This window comes from Simochromis diagramma, unplaced genomic scaffold, assembly GCF_900408965.1.
Source record: "Simochromis diagramma unplaced genomic scaffold, fSimDia1.1 OVJJ01000602.1, whole genome shotgun sequence".
In the NCBI taxonomy this organism is placed as follows: Eukaryota; Metazoa; Chordata; class Actinopteri; order Cichliformes; family Cichlidae; genus Simochromis; species Simochromis diagramma.
Window position 1 is genome coordinate 2,167,439 of NW_024387040.1, and position 13,917 is coordinate 2,181,355.

Here is a 13,917-nt window from a genome sequence, read left to right on the forward strand (position 1 = left end):
GAACACTTGTCATGATGATAGTAAGACTGAAGAGATGCCTCAAGCACTGCTCTTTATTACTGAGCTCAAGGTCTGAAAATCATCCTCACGCCACTGCTTGTCTCTTTTTTGAGCTCCTTCACTTATACGTATGGTATATACACATAGCATTTCTTTGTACTTTAACTTTGTTTAACATGACACTCATGGCTTGAGTTCTCCTCGATTAACCTGGGATAAGTTGGAGCTCCCAGCTCAGTCTGCATGCAGGTGTATCTGTGTGGCAGTTTTTAAATGTGTAAAAAAGGCATATCATTTTTTTAATTATTGCAATTATTTTTAATCTTAACGTATAGCATTAAAAAGGAAACATGATTAATAGCAAGTGTGCCAGTAAACAAAAAATGTGTGTCAATTAGCCAACGTGTTCTTCCTACTGTGACATATAAAAATTTTCCTTTGAAAAAGGCAATTTGTGGCATGTAAAGCCATATGCATATAAAGCCAGAAATTGAGCTGGCAATATAATATCTAATTTAATTTGCCCTTTTACACGTTCATCTATTATTAGCGCACCTGTTCTTTTAAATATTACTGTCAGGTTTGAATTGAATGTATCTGAATGTTTGTGGTTTGTGTTTGTTTAAATAATAATCTCTCTCTCTCTCTCTCTCTCTCTCTCTTTCTCTCTCTCTCTCTCTTCCTGTCTTTTAATTCCATCTTCCTCCTTTAGGGGCAGACATCATCAATTTTGATGGGCAGGGTGTGATCTCATATCGTTTTAAGGTACCGAAATTTCAACTTCAGTAGTCGAATATTTAAAATTGGATATTCAAAATTATTGGATTGGAATTGGATATTCAATTTTGAATAAACTGGAATATAAAAAGCAATATTGACTCGGTCATTGTAGAACATGGAGACTAGATCCTGTAATGAATTCTAGTAGAGGGTATTGGTTATATTGATCATTCCTTTGCTAGTCACACAAACTTATGGCAGTCCTTTAATAAACATTGGAAAACATACAGGGAGTGCAGAATTATTAGGCAAATGAGTATTTTGTCCACATCATCCTCTTCATGCATGTTGTCTTACTCCAAGCTGTATAGGCTCGAAAGCCTACTACCAATTAAGCATATTAGGTGATGTGCATCTCTGTAATGAGAAGGGGTGTGGTCTAATGACATCAACACCCTATATCAGGTGCGCATAATTATTAGGCAACTTCCTTTCCTTCGGCAAAATGGGTCAAAAGAAGGACTTGACAGGCTCAGAAAAGTCAAAAATAGTGAGATATCTTGCAGAGGGATGCAGCAGTCTCAAAATTGCAAAGCTTCTGAAGCGTGATCATCGAACAATCAAGCGTTTCATTCAAAATAGTCAACAGGGTCGCAAGAAGCGTGTGGAAAAACCAAGGCGCAAAATAACTGCCCATGAACTGAGAAAAGTCAAGCGTGCAGCTGCCAAGATGCCACTTGCCACCAGTTTGGCCATGTTTCAGAGCTGCAACATCACTGGAGTGCCCAAAAGCACAAGGTGTGCAATACTCAGAGACATGGCCAAGGTAAGAAAGGCTGAAAGACGACCACCACTGAACAAGACACACAAGCTGAAACGTCAAGACTGGGCCAAGAAATATCTCAAGACTGATTTTTCTAAGGTTTTATGGACTGATGAAATGAGAGTGAGTCTTGATGGGCCAGATGGATGGGCCCGTGGCTGGATTGGTAAAGGGCAGAGAGCTCCAGTCCGACTCAGACGCCAGCAAGGTGGAGGTGGAGTACTGGTTTGGGCTGGTATCATCAAAGATGAGCTTGTGGGGCCTTTTCGGGTTGAGGATGGAGTCAAGCTCAACTCCCAGTCCTACTGCCAGTTTCTGGGAGACACCTTCTTCAAGCAGTGGTACAGGAAGAAGTCTGCATCCTTCAAGAAAAACATGATTTTCATGCAGGACAATGCTCCATCACACGCGTCCAAGTACTCCACAGCGTGGCTGGCAAGAAAGGGTATAAAAGAAGAAAAACTAATGACATGGCCTCCTTGTTCACCTGATCTGAACCCCATTGAGAACCTGTGGTCCATCATCAAATGTGAGATTTACAAGGAGGGAAAACAGTACACCTCTCTGAACAGTGTCTGGGAGGCTGTGGTTGCTGCTGCACGCAATGTTGATGGTGAACAGATCAAAACACTGACAGAATCCATGGATGGCAGGCTTTTGAGTGTCCTTGCAAAGAAAGGTGGCTATATTGGTCGCTGATTTGTTTTTGTTTTGTTTTTGAATGTCAGAAATGTATATTTGTGAATGTGGAGATGTTATATTGGTTTCACTGGTAAAAATAAATAATTGAAATGGGTATATATTTGTTTTTTGTTAAGTTGCCTAATAATTATGCACAGTAATAGTCACCTGCACACACAGATATCCCCCTAAAATAGCTAAAACTAAAAACAAACTAAAAACTACTTCCAGAAACATTCAGCTTTGATATTAATGAGTTTTTTGGGTTCATTGAGAACATGGTTGTTGTTCAATAATAAAATTATTCCTCAAAAATACAACTTGCCTAATAATTCTGCACTCCCTGTATTTAACAGAGAGTTTCAGTATTTTGTTTGTCATTGTGTTTTATCAAGACTTGGGATCCTATACGTGTTTAAAACTATTGCCCTTAAATAGAAGTCTTGGAGTCTGGAGTCTTGTTAGTTGGTACACAGCATATACCTGCATATTATATAGGCTAGATCATAAAATCAAAACTTAGTATGAAAAAATTCAAATGTATCACGATAAACTGGCATTTTTTATGAGAGCTATATATAAATAAATGGATGTAGATTTTGAACAGGCAAAAATTGTCTTGTTTTGTTACCAAGTATAAAAGTTTCTAAAGTGAAAAGATTGCTTTTCATTGTTTTGCATTGGTGTTTTTTTGTTGTTGTTTTTTAACATAATGTTTCATTTTAATCTAATCAGAAATTAGTTACCAGTGTTGCAAACAATCACACAAAGTCATTGGTGTTTGCTAACACAGGTGAAGAAGATGAAGATCATTAAGGACGTGATCGCACTGAGGTTTAAGACGTCAGAAAGTGAGGGTGTGATTCTCCATGGGGAAGGCCAGCAGGGAGACTATATCACACTGGAACTCCGTAAAGCCAAGCTGCTGCTGCAGATAAACCTGGGTGGGTAACAAATAAATGCCACAGAGTTAGAAAAAGCAACTTTCTCTTGATGGTGATCCTTCTCCAACAGTGTTTAGGATTTAGGTCTTTACGGTATCAGCCTCAGACATGTCTTGCTTTACAGTGATGTTTAAACATGTGAGGATGTTTTGAAACCTCCATCAATGTGTGTCTATAAAAAGCAGCTGGGAAATAATGGAAATGAATTGGGATACAAAAAATAACACTTTGCTGTGCTTTGATGGGATCAATGGATATACTGATGGAGGTTTGTTGAAATTATATTAGTCAAGTGCAAAGTTAAGATTCACACACAATTCCCCCCTCTTCATAAAGGAAACAAAAGCCCATGCCATCCATACGTCTGTGAATCATGATTCACTGTTAACCAGAAGTGTGTCTGACACACCAAGGATGTCTTACTGCAGACATCCTTTAAAGTTAGACTTTAAAATTAAATGAAATCAGTAAAAAAAAAATGTTGTGTTTGCTTGTGTGTAACATATTTGTTTTATTTTTACAGCACCTGGTTGCAAACTCATGAAAGTAATGTACTGCAAAATGGGTCATGTTATATGCTATTAAACCAACTTTAAAGTATATGGTTATGGAAACCTATGCGAAGTACAGAGTTTGGAGGTATCAGGATATTTTGTGAAGGACTAAAAATTTTCCTAGCCAGTTTGACAAATCCTTCCCAGAGAAGTCACACCATTTTTTGTATTTACAAATTCAGCCGCCGTTCTCATGTCTGCATTTTAAGGCTTATCCTGTGTTTATTACAGGCAGTAATCAGTATGGCTCGATCCTGGGTCATACCTCTGTGACCACAGGGAGCCTCTTGGATGACAATCACTGGCACTCAGTAGTGATTGAACGCTACCGTCGCAATGTGAACTTCACCTTGGACAGACACACTCAGCACTTCAGGACTAATGGAGAGTTTGACCACCTCGATTTGGACTATGAAGTAAGTCGAGATGAAGCCAATAAACATAATAACACAAACAATAAGGAAATATGAGAAAGTTGAAAAGTTCAAGATTTTCTGCCACTGCCATGATAAATATGAATAACTATATGACATTTGAATTTGACTGATAGTGCTTTTGAGGTTGTGTCCGAGCAGCCATAAACTGCTCCCAAAGCTCCTTAGAAGTCCCAGTCAGATCACTTGAAGATGTGCATTTGTAATGCATGCTTGATCTCCTTCTGTCTGTCCATAGGGTTGGCTTGCAAACCTAATAGTTAAGAGAAAGAAAGAAAAAAACGCCAAATGATTCAAGAGCATAACATTGATAGGTAGTCTTGGTATTGAAGCAACTTAAGATGGTGACATAATGTCAGCCAAGACCAGCTGCCTATTATACGGATGACTGGTTACCAGGCAAAGAAGAAACAGACGTGTTCTTAGTTCTTCAGCTATATGGTTGTTAATTGTAACCGTGCAACATCTGTTAGAGATCCTGCTCATCCAGCAAATAGTCACTGCACTGTGTAGGACCAAACTGTGCACTTGGTTTGGCTAATTATTTACAAAAACAATTTTAAAGTTAAGTATTTAATTAAATAAGTTTAGCTCTATTTATTAATTAGGATCAAACTTTATGTGCTACAAAGTCAGAAGGTGTGCAAATGCAGTTCTTATGCCATCCTGGAAATATCCAGGATATATCACATTGTACTGTACAATGTTGCAGACTTTGCCAAAATCCCCCAAAAGGTTAAGTCAAAATCTATCATTGTTACGTCCCCCCCAAAGGGGTCTAGGCATGCGAGTGAGGGGACCAGTAACAAATGAGTCCAGAACAGAATGAAAGGAAAACAGACAGGTGTTCTTAGTAAATAACAGTCTTTATTGTAGATAATCATAACGTAAGGAGCCGGCAACGCCGTATTACCAATAACATGCCGAAAAAGGGAAAAAAGGTTGCAACAACAAAGAACACAACAACCAAACAAAAACTCCACACCACGAGGAGGCACTTCCAGGGGCCCACAAGCTCACCCTGTCACTAACAGCAGCTGGCTTTACTGCTGCCAAGGCCCACAAGCCCACACTACTCACGCAAAGCAGCTATGCTGTTTCCACAACTCCACAACTCCACAACTCCACAACTCCACAACTCCACAACTCCACAACTCCACAACTCCACAACTCCACAACTCCACAACTCCACACTTCAGGCAGGCAGGCAGGCAGGCAGGCTACCTACACACCAAGCAGAGACACCCCACGCCCTGCTCACAGCTCATCCCCAGCTTATATGACCTCAGAGAGGTGATTGCTGACTGGGCCCAGGTGGTAAGTGAGTCCAATGAGCAGCAGCTGTGTCCTGGGGAGAGAGAGAGCAAGAGAGAGACAGAGGGGTGGAGCAAAAGAGGAGGAGGCGGAGAAAAACACCACGCCCACACAAGGGCAGTATCAGGAGGCCCAGCTAGGGCCGTAACACAGACACAATAATTGTCCAGTTTGAATGCTGCCATTAGTGCAGTCTTAATGTTTGTAGGTAGACTATAAATACCAAGCTGAATCTCTACTTGTAAAATAATGTCTTATCTTTATTTTCCCATTTACATCTAATACACCCAACTGACTTGAATTGACTGCATGAAGTACCTTGCAGTGTTTCATTCATTAACAGTTATGTCAGTGTGTATTTGGATTTTGGAGATTAATGATTCTGGTTTAGGTGACATTTTGCAGAGAATGCCGCAATGTGAGCAGTTTAAGCATAAGGTTGCATTTGTCTGTGTTTGTTTCCTTTCTTCACTTGCTGCCTTATGCCCTTGTGCTGTTTTCTAATTTGCAACTGCATTTAAACTGCTCATCACAAGTGATCAGTACAGTAAAATAAAGCCACACAGGAAATTAGATATTGGTTTTACACTCAGCTATCATGCTACTCGATAAAATTGCCATAATGAACATCAGCTAATGAAATGCAACTCGCTCAGCTAATAATACCTATAACAGGAAACTGATTATGGGATACATACAAGTATGAAATTTGTTTGTAATGTGAGAGTGCACATGCACGTGTGCAATTTTGAATACACACAAGGTTTTCAGGATGTGTATGTCTGTGTGTTTGTGTTTTTATTGATGTGGTTGTGTGTAAGTGTTTGACCTTTGCTAGGTATTGCTGATATGCCTGATCTATTCCAGTGTTAAGTAGGATGCTGAGAAATGGGGCAGGACAAACCACAGTCCAATTAAAACTGAAGCTGTTGAATTAAGGGATCTGGAGGGAAATCTATACAACAAAGGTGTACCAGGAGGCTTTGTGTGCATGTGTGTGGTGTGTCTGTGGTGAACCTTAAATAGATTCTACCAATGTTATTGCCTGACTAAGTCTATCTACAGTTTGTGACCAGCTTTTAGTCAAGTGTACTACTGTACTCAGTACATTTAGTCTGCACACTCTATTTTGTGTGCATCTTTGTTTGTGTGTATGTGCGTCCTCTGCTCCCATTTAGGGCTGTAGACTAAATATCCGGGTGCATTTGTGTCTACCCTTGGCAGTAATTACTAAGGCTATTGGAGCGTCACCACAGATGCACACACAGCACAAGCAACAACACACATGCACACAAACAGACAGACAGACACATCGACTGGTAATTGCACACTGCCCTGCATCATTTTGGCTCCCTTCAGGGCTCAGAGTTGTGTGTAAAATGGAAAAAAACAAACAAACACACGTATAACTGTAGAACAAATATGAAACCCAGTTTACATTTTATCAGTCCTCTGTTCTTCAGTGCTTCCCATCAGGTGCCAGTTTATTAGCCCTCATCTTCACACCTGAATGCTCCTCTCAGCACATCTGTTCTCCCAAAAAGACCATGTTTCTCCTTTAATGCTTTCTCCTACCAGTCTAGTGGTTGTATTTCATGCACAATATATATAATGTGCAGTGTGTGGGTCTTTACTCATAAAAAGTAATGTATTACACATTGCTCATTACTTTTCTTTAAAGTAATGCAGTACATTGCTTAATTTGTTACTTTCTTTCAGTTCCACAAATCCACAAATCATTACAAATCCCTATCCTAATTAGGCCAGACATACAATCTTTCTTTTAGTATTTAGAAATGCAAAGCCAACGACACAAAAATAAGATGAAAAAGAGCCTAAAAAGACTTCAAGGCCATGGTGATTGTACCTTAAGAACAGGTAGAAATGGAGGCCGCAAGCCTGACTGCTTATTACTGCTTTGGTTATATGTTGAAGTTCAGGGTCTGGCTGCTGGGCTGGTGTCAGTATTCACTCATCTTTATAATCACTCTGGGGTTTTAGCTAGCTTTGTGTTAGCATGCTGTCTAGCAGACGTTTACAAAGAGCCAAAGTTCTGTTAGCAGCATAAAGCAATTGTTGTTGTCCTGGATACAGGCTGCATCTCAGCTCATTGCATCCTTGTGTGCAATAAAAATAAAGTAAAGTCCATATCTGCCCTCTACCATTTTCCTCCTCCCGCACAAAGACAAAATTAGCTGATTGTAGCGGAAGTGCGGAGGAAGAAAACCTTTTCTTTCATATTAGCGAGTATTGTTTTTCTGTTTGCCTGGTACAGATAACTAAAGAACCTTCATAACGCAAGTAACAACATTACTCTTCTTATATTGCGCTTTCCTATTCTATAAGAGCACCCTACACCTGGTGTTTAAAAGAGGACCTGCAATATTTACACAACATAGTGTCACCAAATTTTCAAAAGTCATATTAGATAGAGAAGCTTTGAGCCTCTCAAACAATGATTGTATTTTTATTTTTTTGTCATTATAAAAAAGTTATTTATCTATTAATGGTACCATGAATGGAAAAACTAAAATATTTTTATACGCTCTTTTTTTCCCTATTCAGGCTCTCTACTAAAATAATGGCTCCTACATTCAAGTGCTTCCACTTTAATTTGAGCTTTATAGTAGGTCAATAATAAGTCAATAAGTCAATAATAATGGTGGGCATGTGGTGGGGGAAGCTGAAGGGCCAGATTAATTGGACACATACTATACAGATGAAGTCACAGTAATTATTTTATGTCTGTGTGAATATTGAGTGAAAAATGTGTTAGAATAAATGACTGCCAAAGTCGTTTACCCACAGGCATCATTGGACATATTGTATCATCCCTTGTGATGCTCTCTCGGGCCTATACTGAAGTCACCTTTGTTTTTGTTTGTTTATTTATCTTTTTTGCCTGTGGGGTCTCTTTGCATTTTGTCTGACTTTCAGCAAGCGGACTGCTGCTTCATCAGATTGAGATCTTGGGATGTTTCCAGGATTTTCTAAATGGGGTGAGACAGGAGGGACTGACAATAAAACAGAGGAGCCCACAAGAAATCACAATATTTAATCAGAAATAAAATTAGTGTAGAAAATTCACACTTAAAAAAATTAGGCATTATTTTAAGGCTCGTGTGCTGCCCTGTGTTCAACCACGCATTTATTATATGAAATGTGGAGCTGCACAAGTTTTAGACATAATTTTTGGTTGAATAATTGCTTTTCAAATTAGGAAAAAAATATTTAGATTGCCTGCTTAAGTAACAGTTATTGTATGAGTGCACAAGTTGTATAGTCAAGAGGTGTGCCATCTCATAGCTCCATTCTAGAAATATCCCAACACTCAAAATGGGAGTTTTTACACCGTGCAGATGATTTTCCGATCTGCTTGTTTGCCTTTTTCTGTTATTTCCTTAAGACAAAAAACACTCTGAAAATCAACTACCTTTGATATCTTTCTGATAAACATTTACTATCACCATTTTTCCACTTCTGTGGTCACTTGATTATATACTGAGTCAATCTAAAGGTCAAAGCTCAACTGTTAATTAACTCTGAGCCATGTGTGAGCTCTTCTGTGCATGAACTAACACTGAAATGACAACCGACTGCCTTAGAAACTTTTAGTAACCAAGTGTCAAGCCAATTACTTTTGAGCCCCAGCAATTTAAAGGACCGTATCTAACACAAAGTTTTTGCAATATTGATGTAACCTCAAAGTGCAGCTATGGCTTGGCACTTTAACGTAGTATTCATTATTTTCCTTCAAATCAAATATGCTTAGTCACAAAGCATGACGAACAAAAAGCATGTAACTGCCCAAATATAGTACTGGAATTTATACTGTCTTCTATATCTATCAGTGACTATCCTGACATTTTACGAACTAAACTGACTGATTTTTACAACCTGAAAGTGTGTGTGAATCCTTTATGCCCCACAGGTAAGACTGTTTGATTTAAACAAATTACTAGCACCACCCTAATCCATAAAATGTACATAACGAACATCAGATAATGAAATGCAAAGAGTTCAGGCAATAATACCTAAAACAGGAAATTGATTGTCCAATCCATCGAGGTAAGAAATTTGTTTGCAATGGGAATGTGCACACTTGTAAATCCATAAAAAGCAACCAGGAGGAGAAGCCTGAAAAGCTTATTAAAGAAAAATTAAAGGAATTCTTGCCATGCGTTTTTTTTCTCACTCTCTATCTCTTTTTAACTCTTTGCACTATGTCCCTCTGTAGTTGAGTTTTGGCGGGATGCCATACAGTGGAAAGCCAGTGGGAATAGGAAGGAAAAACTTTAAAGGCTGCATGGAGAGCATCAACTACAATGGAGACAACATTACAGACCTGGCCCGCCGAAAGAAGCTCGACACCTCCAGCTTTGTAAGGAAACTGTGCAAAATATATGTCTAAACGTTTTGGAATAGCGCTTAGAAAGGCAGCTGCCTGTTGAACATGCTCATTATTGTCACACTAACTCCATACTTGACCCGACTGTGGGGGCAGATTATTCAATGAACCAAAATGCTTGAACAGATTCATAATTAATCAGATACAACTGACCTGTCAGTGGCCCCTCCATGTGTGTCCTTGCTGTCTTTGCAAGTGTTGTTATCATGACTGCAATTTTACCATAACTTACAGTGGCAAGACAGGTTTTCACTGCATTGACTATTCAACAGTTTATTTTCAACATATCTCGATGGCACAAGATGCAGATTAAAGGCCTTGTTTCTTTTCATGAAATGCACCCTACTTTTTCAGACTGCAGGATGCACCTTCAGCACATTAACTGCCCTGCAGTCCTAAAAATTAGCTTCTGAAAAATCTGAGCTCTTTCTCAGGGGACGGCCAGTGTATCTGCTTTGATCCCTGTTGAACTGATTGAACAAATGGTGGGACTAATCAAGTTCATTCAAACCACACCTGTAATTCTCTCTGATGACTTCACACAGCCATTTATTTCTAATCAAAACAGATCTGCTCTTAGATTTCACACACACACACACACCTACACACACCTACACACACACACACAATCAGGAATCATCTATAGTTGGAAAGGCAGCTCAATGCTGTGTGCTTGCTAATGACTAGATTAAGAGCACAAGGTTGGAGAAATTCAATGATAATTAGTGCCTAAATACCACAATAGTGTTTGTTTTTCTGCAATTCACCCAGGTTACTGTTTAACCCTGTTTCTCAGCACAGCAGTGCATTAGTTACTACTATTGCTCACAGCAGGGAGGATCTCCTGGTCAGCTGGATTCTAGTTTATATGTTCTGCTTTTTCCTGATAGATGGTTTTCTTCAAGTGTTCCCACTTCTCCCCATAATCTAGAGACTTGCATATTAACTTAATTGGTGAATCTAAATTATACATAGTTGCTGATGTTAAATAAAGGTCGATAAAATGTTAGATAAAGTGATTAATAAGATGAAAATAGTTACATTTCAAAGACAGGTTTAGTTAGAAGAAAAAGATGAGTGTGGTCGAGCTTCATCAGTCTTTCAATCTCGCTTCAGTCACTAACATGTGAAAGTAATCACGCAGAATAATAATAATAATAATGGATTGGATTTATATAGCACTTTTCTAGGCACCCAAAGTGCTTTACAATACCACTATTCATTCACTCTCACATTCAGAAGTGAGATTAAAAGCAACAAAAGGGTGGTGAAGTACAAGATTTCCTTAAGTGTTTGAGGCATTTATTTCACAGGCAAGCCCCATTAAAGGCATTAGCTCTGTTTTTGACTTCTCTGTTTAAAAACTAATTAATCTCCCGTTGTCCATCTTTGTTCTTTCTTTTTTCTAATTCTGTATGCTAACAGCGAAACCTGTCCTTCACCTGTGCGGAGACCCACACCTTCCCAGTCTTTTTCAACGCCACCAGTTTCCTGCAGTTGCCTGGTCGAGCCAATCATAACACGGTATCCGTGGGCTTCCAGTTTCGTACGTGGAACCCTCATGGCCTCCTGCTTTTCAGCAATCTTGATGATGGCACTCTGGAGATCTCGCTTGAGGACGGCAAGGTTGCAGTTCACATCAATGTGACGAAAGCGGCCAAAAGCTACCGAGTAGATTTATCATCAGGTGGGTTTGCCTACATAAAAACATATCACACAACTTATGTACGACGTTTGTTTGCTTACATTATATTTGCTATTGAACTATATGGAAAAACATTCATGTAGGAAACTCCTTCTAGGAAAAAGACTTGCCACTCAACGGCCGCATCGGTTATGCTTCTTGGGCAGTGTTTTTTTCTTTCAATGGACAGTAAATGAAAACTCTATAGAACCAATAATCAAACCTGATTGCAACAAAATAAGTTTTAATAAGGTTTAAAGGTTTTTTCTTTCTCTACAGCATACTAAAACAAAAATGTAATATGATGAGTAGATATACCTACCAAATCACAGCTGAGGTGGCTCATGTGTTTCCCACATCAGCTGTTATTTTGCTCTTTGGGGACAGGAGCATGTGAGCGGTGTGCTATGAAGATAAAACTGAAGCAAAAATTGATTCATGAAATTTAATGTGCACGCTGCATGATTAATTGAATTCTGAACAGAAGTGAATCTGACTTTTCGTTGCATATTGGGAGCATTCAAACCAGCCCTAACATGAAGACCGTCCAATAGGTGTTTCGTAATTCCATTTCAGTATTTGATCTCTTGTTTTTTTTTTGACAATTGCTTTGTGTGGTTTTAAACCCAACAACACTAACAGGCGAACCGGTGAGGACAGCAGTGGAACTGTTGTCTTTGTATTTTCTGCCATATAATCTACCAAAAGCACATGTTTGATTCAGTGAGATGTAAGTGCAGGTAATCCTCATTAGCCAAAAAGTTCAGGCTTTTTCTTGTTCTAAGCACTCTGTTTTGAACTGCTTATTACTATTGTTCTTGGCTCTGTGTGATAACGGTTGACTTGGGACATGGGAGGTTACTAAAATGGCTTAGTTTGAGACAGGGGATGAACTAAGGGGGGGGGTGTCACATCAAGTTCCACTACAAGGTAATTAAGCGTGAGTTTGAAATGCTAATTTTCAAAGCCGCTCTTGTCGATTCCAAGAATAAAAATAATGAGCTGAAAATAAGCAAACTTGGTGCCCATTAAACTGATGCACATAAAGCTGGAATTTATTGTTAAGGTAGAAACAAAATAAGGTTCAAAATAATTTTAGCCATGATGCTATCATCTGTGGCTCTTTTTATTCCATTTATTTCATTCCCTTCCTACAACCTTTCTTGCCCCTCACCCCTTCCTCCCATACTCTTATTTCTTCCTTCCCCTTCTTTCTTTCTCCCTCTCTATCTGTAGACACACTCATTTATTCTGTCCACTGCTGCTTTAATAGGCCATTATGCCCAGGGGTAGGGATTATTACAGAGTTACCCTCTAGGCTAATTGGGATTGAGCCTGCGATTACATCAGTATTACCAGAGTACATAGACACACAAACACATACCCGCACACGCAAACACATGCTCCCTCCTTTGATTCTGTTATTAGTATCTCTGAAAAAGAAAGCCAAACTGGCTTCTAGCTTCAATGACACAGTGGGAGCTCAGTAGACTTATAATGAAATGCTTAGTCCCTCTTAATGGCAAATATACTGGGGAGAGACGTGCAGATATGCACACATCGAGGAGCGAAACGAGACTGAGAGAAAAGAGAGGCTTCTCACAGACACAACGCCATCCAGTTTTCCCACTGGAGATAATTTGTTTATGGAGCGTTTAAGTGACAGCTTATTCAGACATATACCTATTTCCAAACAGATAAGATAAATAAAGTAGTTCTCATTTTCTCTGTTAGCTTGAAGGAAAAACACACAAGCACACACATTCTTTCATTTGGAGCTTTTAACCCGAGTAACCTTTTAACCATCTAAGACTGCAAATTCACCAATGATGGTTAATCACAGAAAGTGTTTTCGTACTAAATCTCTGGTTTAGGCCAAATAATATGCCATTACATGAGTCAGAATAAGGGATGTGATTAATTCCTGTAAACAGAATTGAATCACATACTGTAAACTTTGAAATGTACAAAGCTGATTTCAACACGTCTGTTTATGGACACAAATATCTAATCAGCCAGTCGGATGGCAACAATTCAGCGCATTTAGGCACGTAGACATGGTCAAGTTGACCTGGTGAAGTTCAAATTGATTATCACAATAGGGAAGAAGGGTAAATTATGTGTCTTTAAATGTGGCATTGTTGTTTGTGCCAGATGGGCTGCTCTGAATATTTCAGAAACTGCTGATCCACTGGGATTTTCCAACATTACCATCTCTAGGGTTGAAAGAGACTGGTCTGAAAAAGAGAAAATATCCAGTGAGTTCTCTTGGCAAAAATGCTTTGTTGATGACAGCGGTCAGAGGAGAATGGACAGATTGCTTCAACTGATAGGAAGGCAGCAGAAACGAATCAC

At 39.1% G+C, this 13,917-nt stretch overlaps 1 protein-coding gene across 2 annotated transcripts in view; it reads left to right on the forward strand.

Moving 5' to 3' along the window:
• The window catches only part of cntnap2a (contactin associated protein 2a), a 371,460-nt gene that overhangs the window by 188,857 nt on the left and 168,686 nt on the right, over positions 1–13,917 (forward strand). For both annotated transcript variants that reach the window (XM_040044091.1, XM_040044092.1), the window contains exons 5-9: positions 713–765; positions 3,018–3,168; positions 3,954–4,138; positions 9,708–9,851; positions 11,304–11,565. In XM_040044091.1, coding sequence (XP_039900025.1) covers positions 713–765; positions 3,018–3,168; positions 3,954–4,138; positions 9,708–9,851; positions 11,304–11,565 — 795 coding nt within the window. The remainder of the gene's footprint in view (positions 1–712; positions 766–3,017; positions 3,169–3,953; positions 4,139–9,707; positions 9,852–11,303; positions 11,566–13,917) is intronic.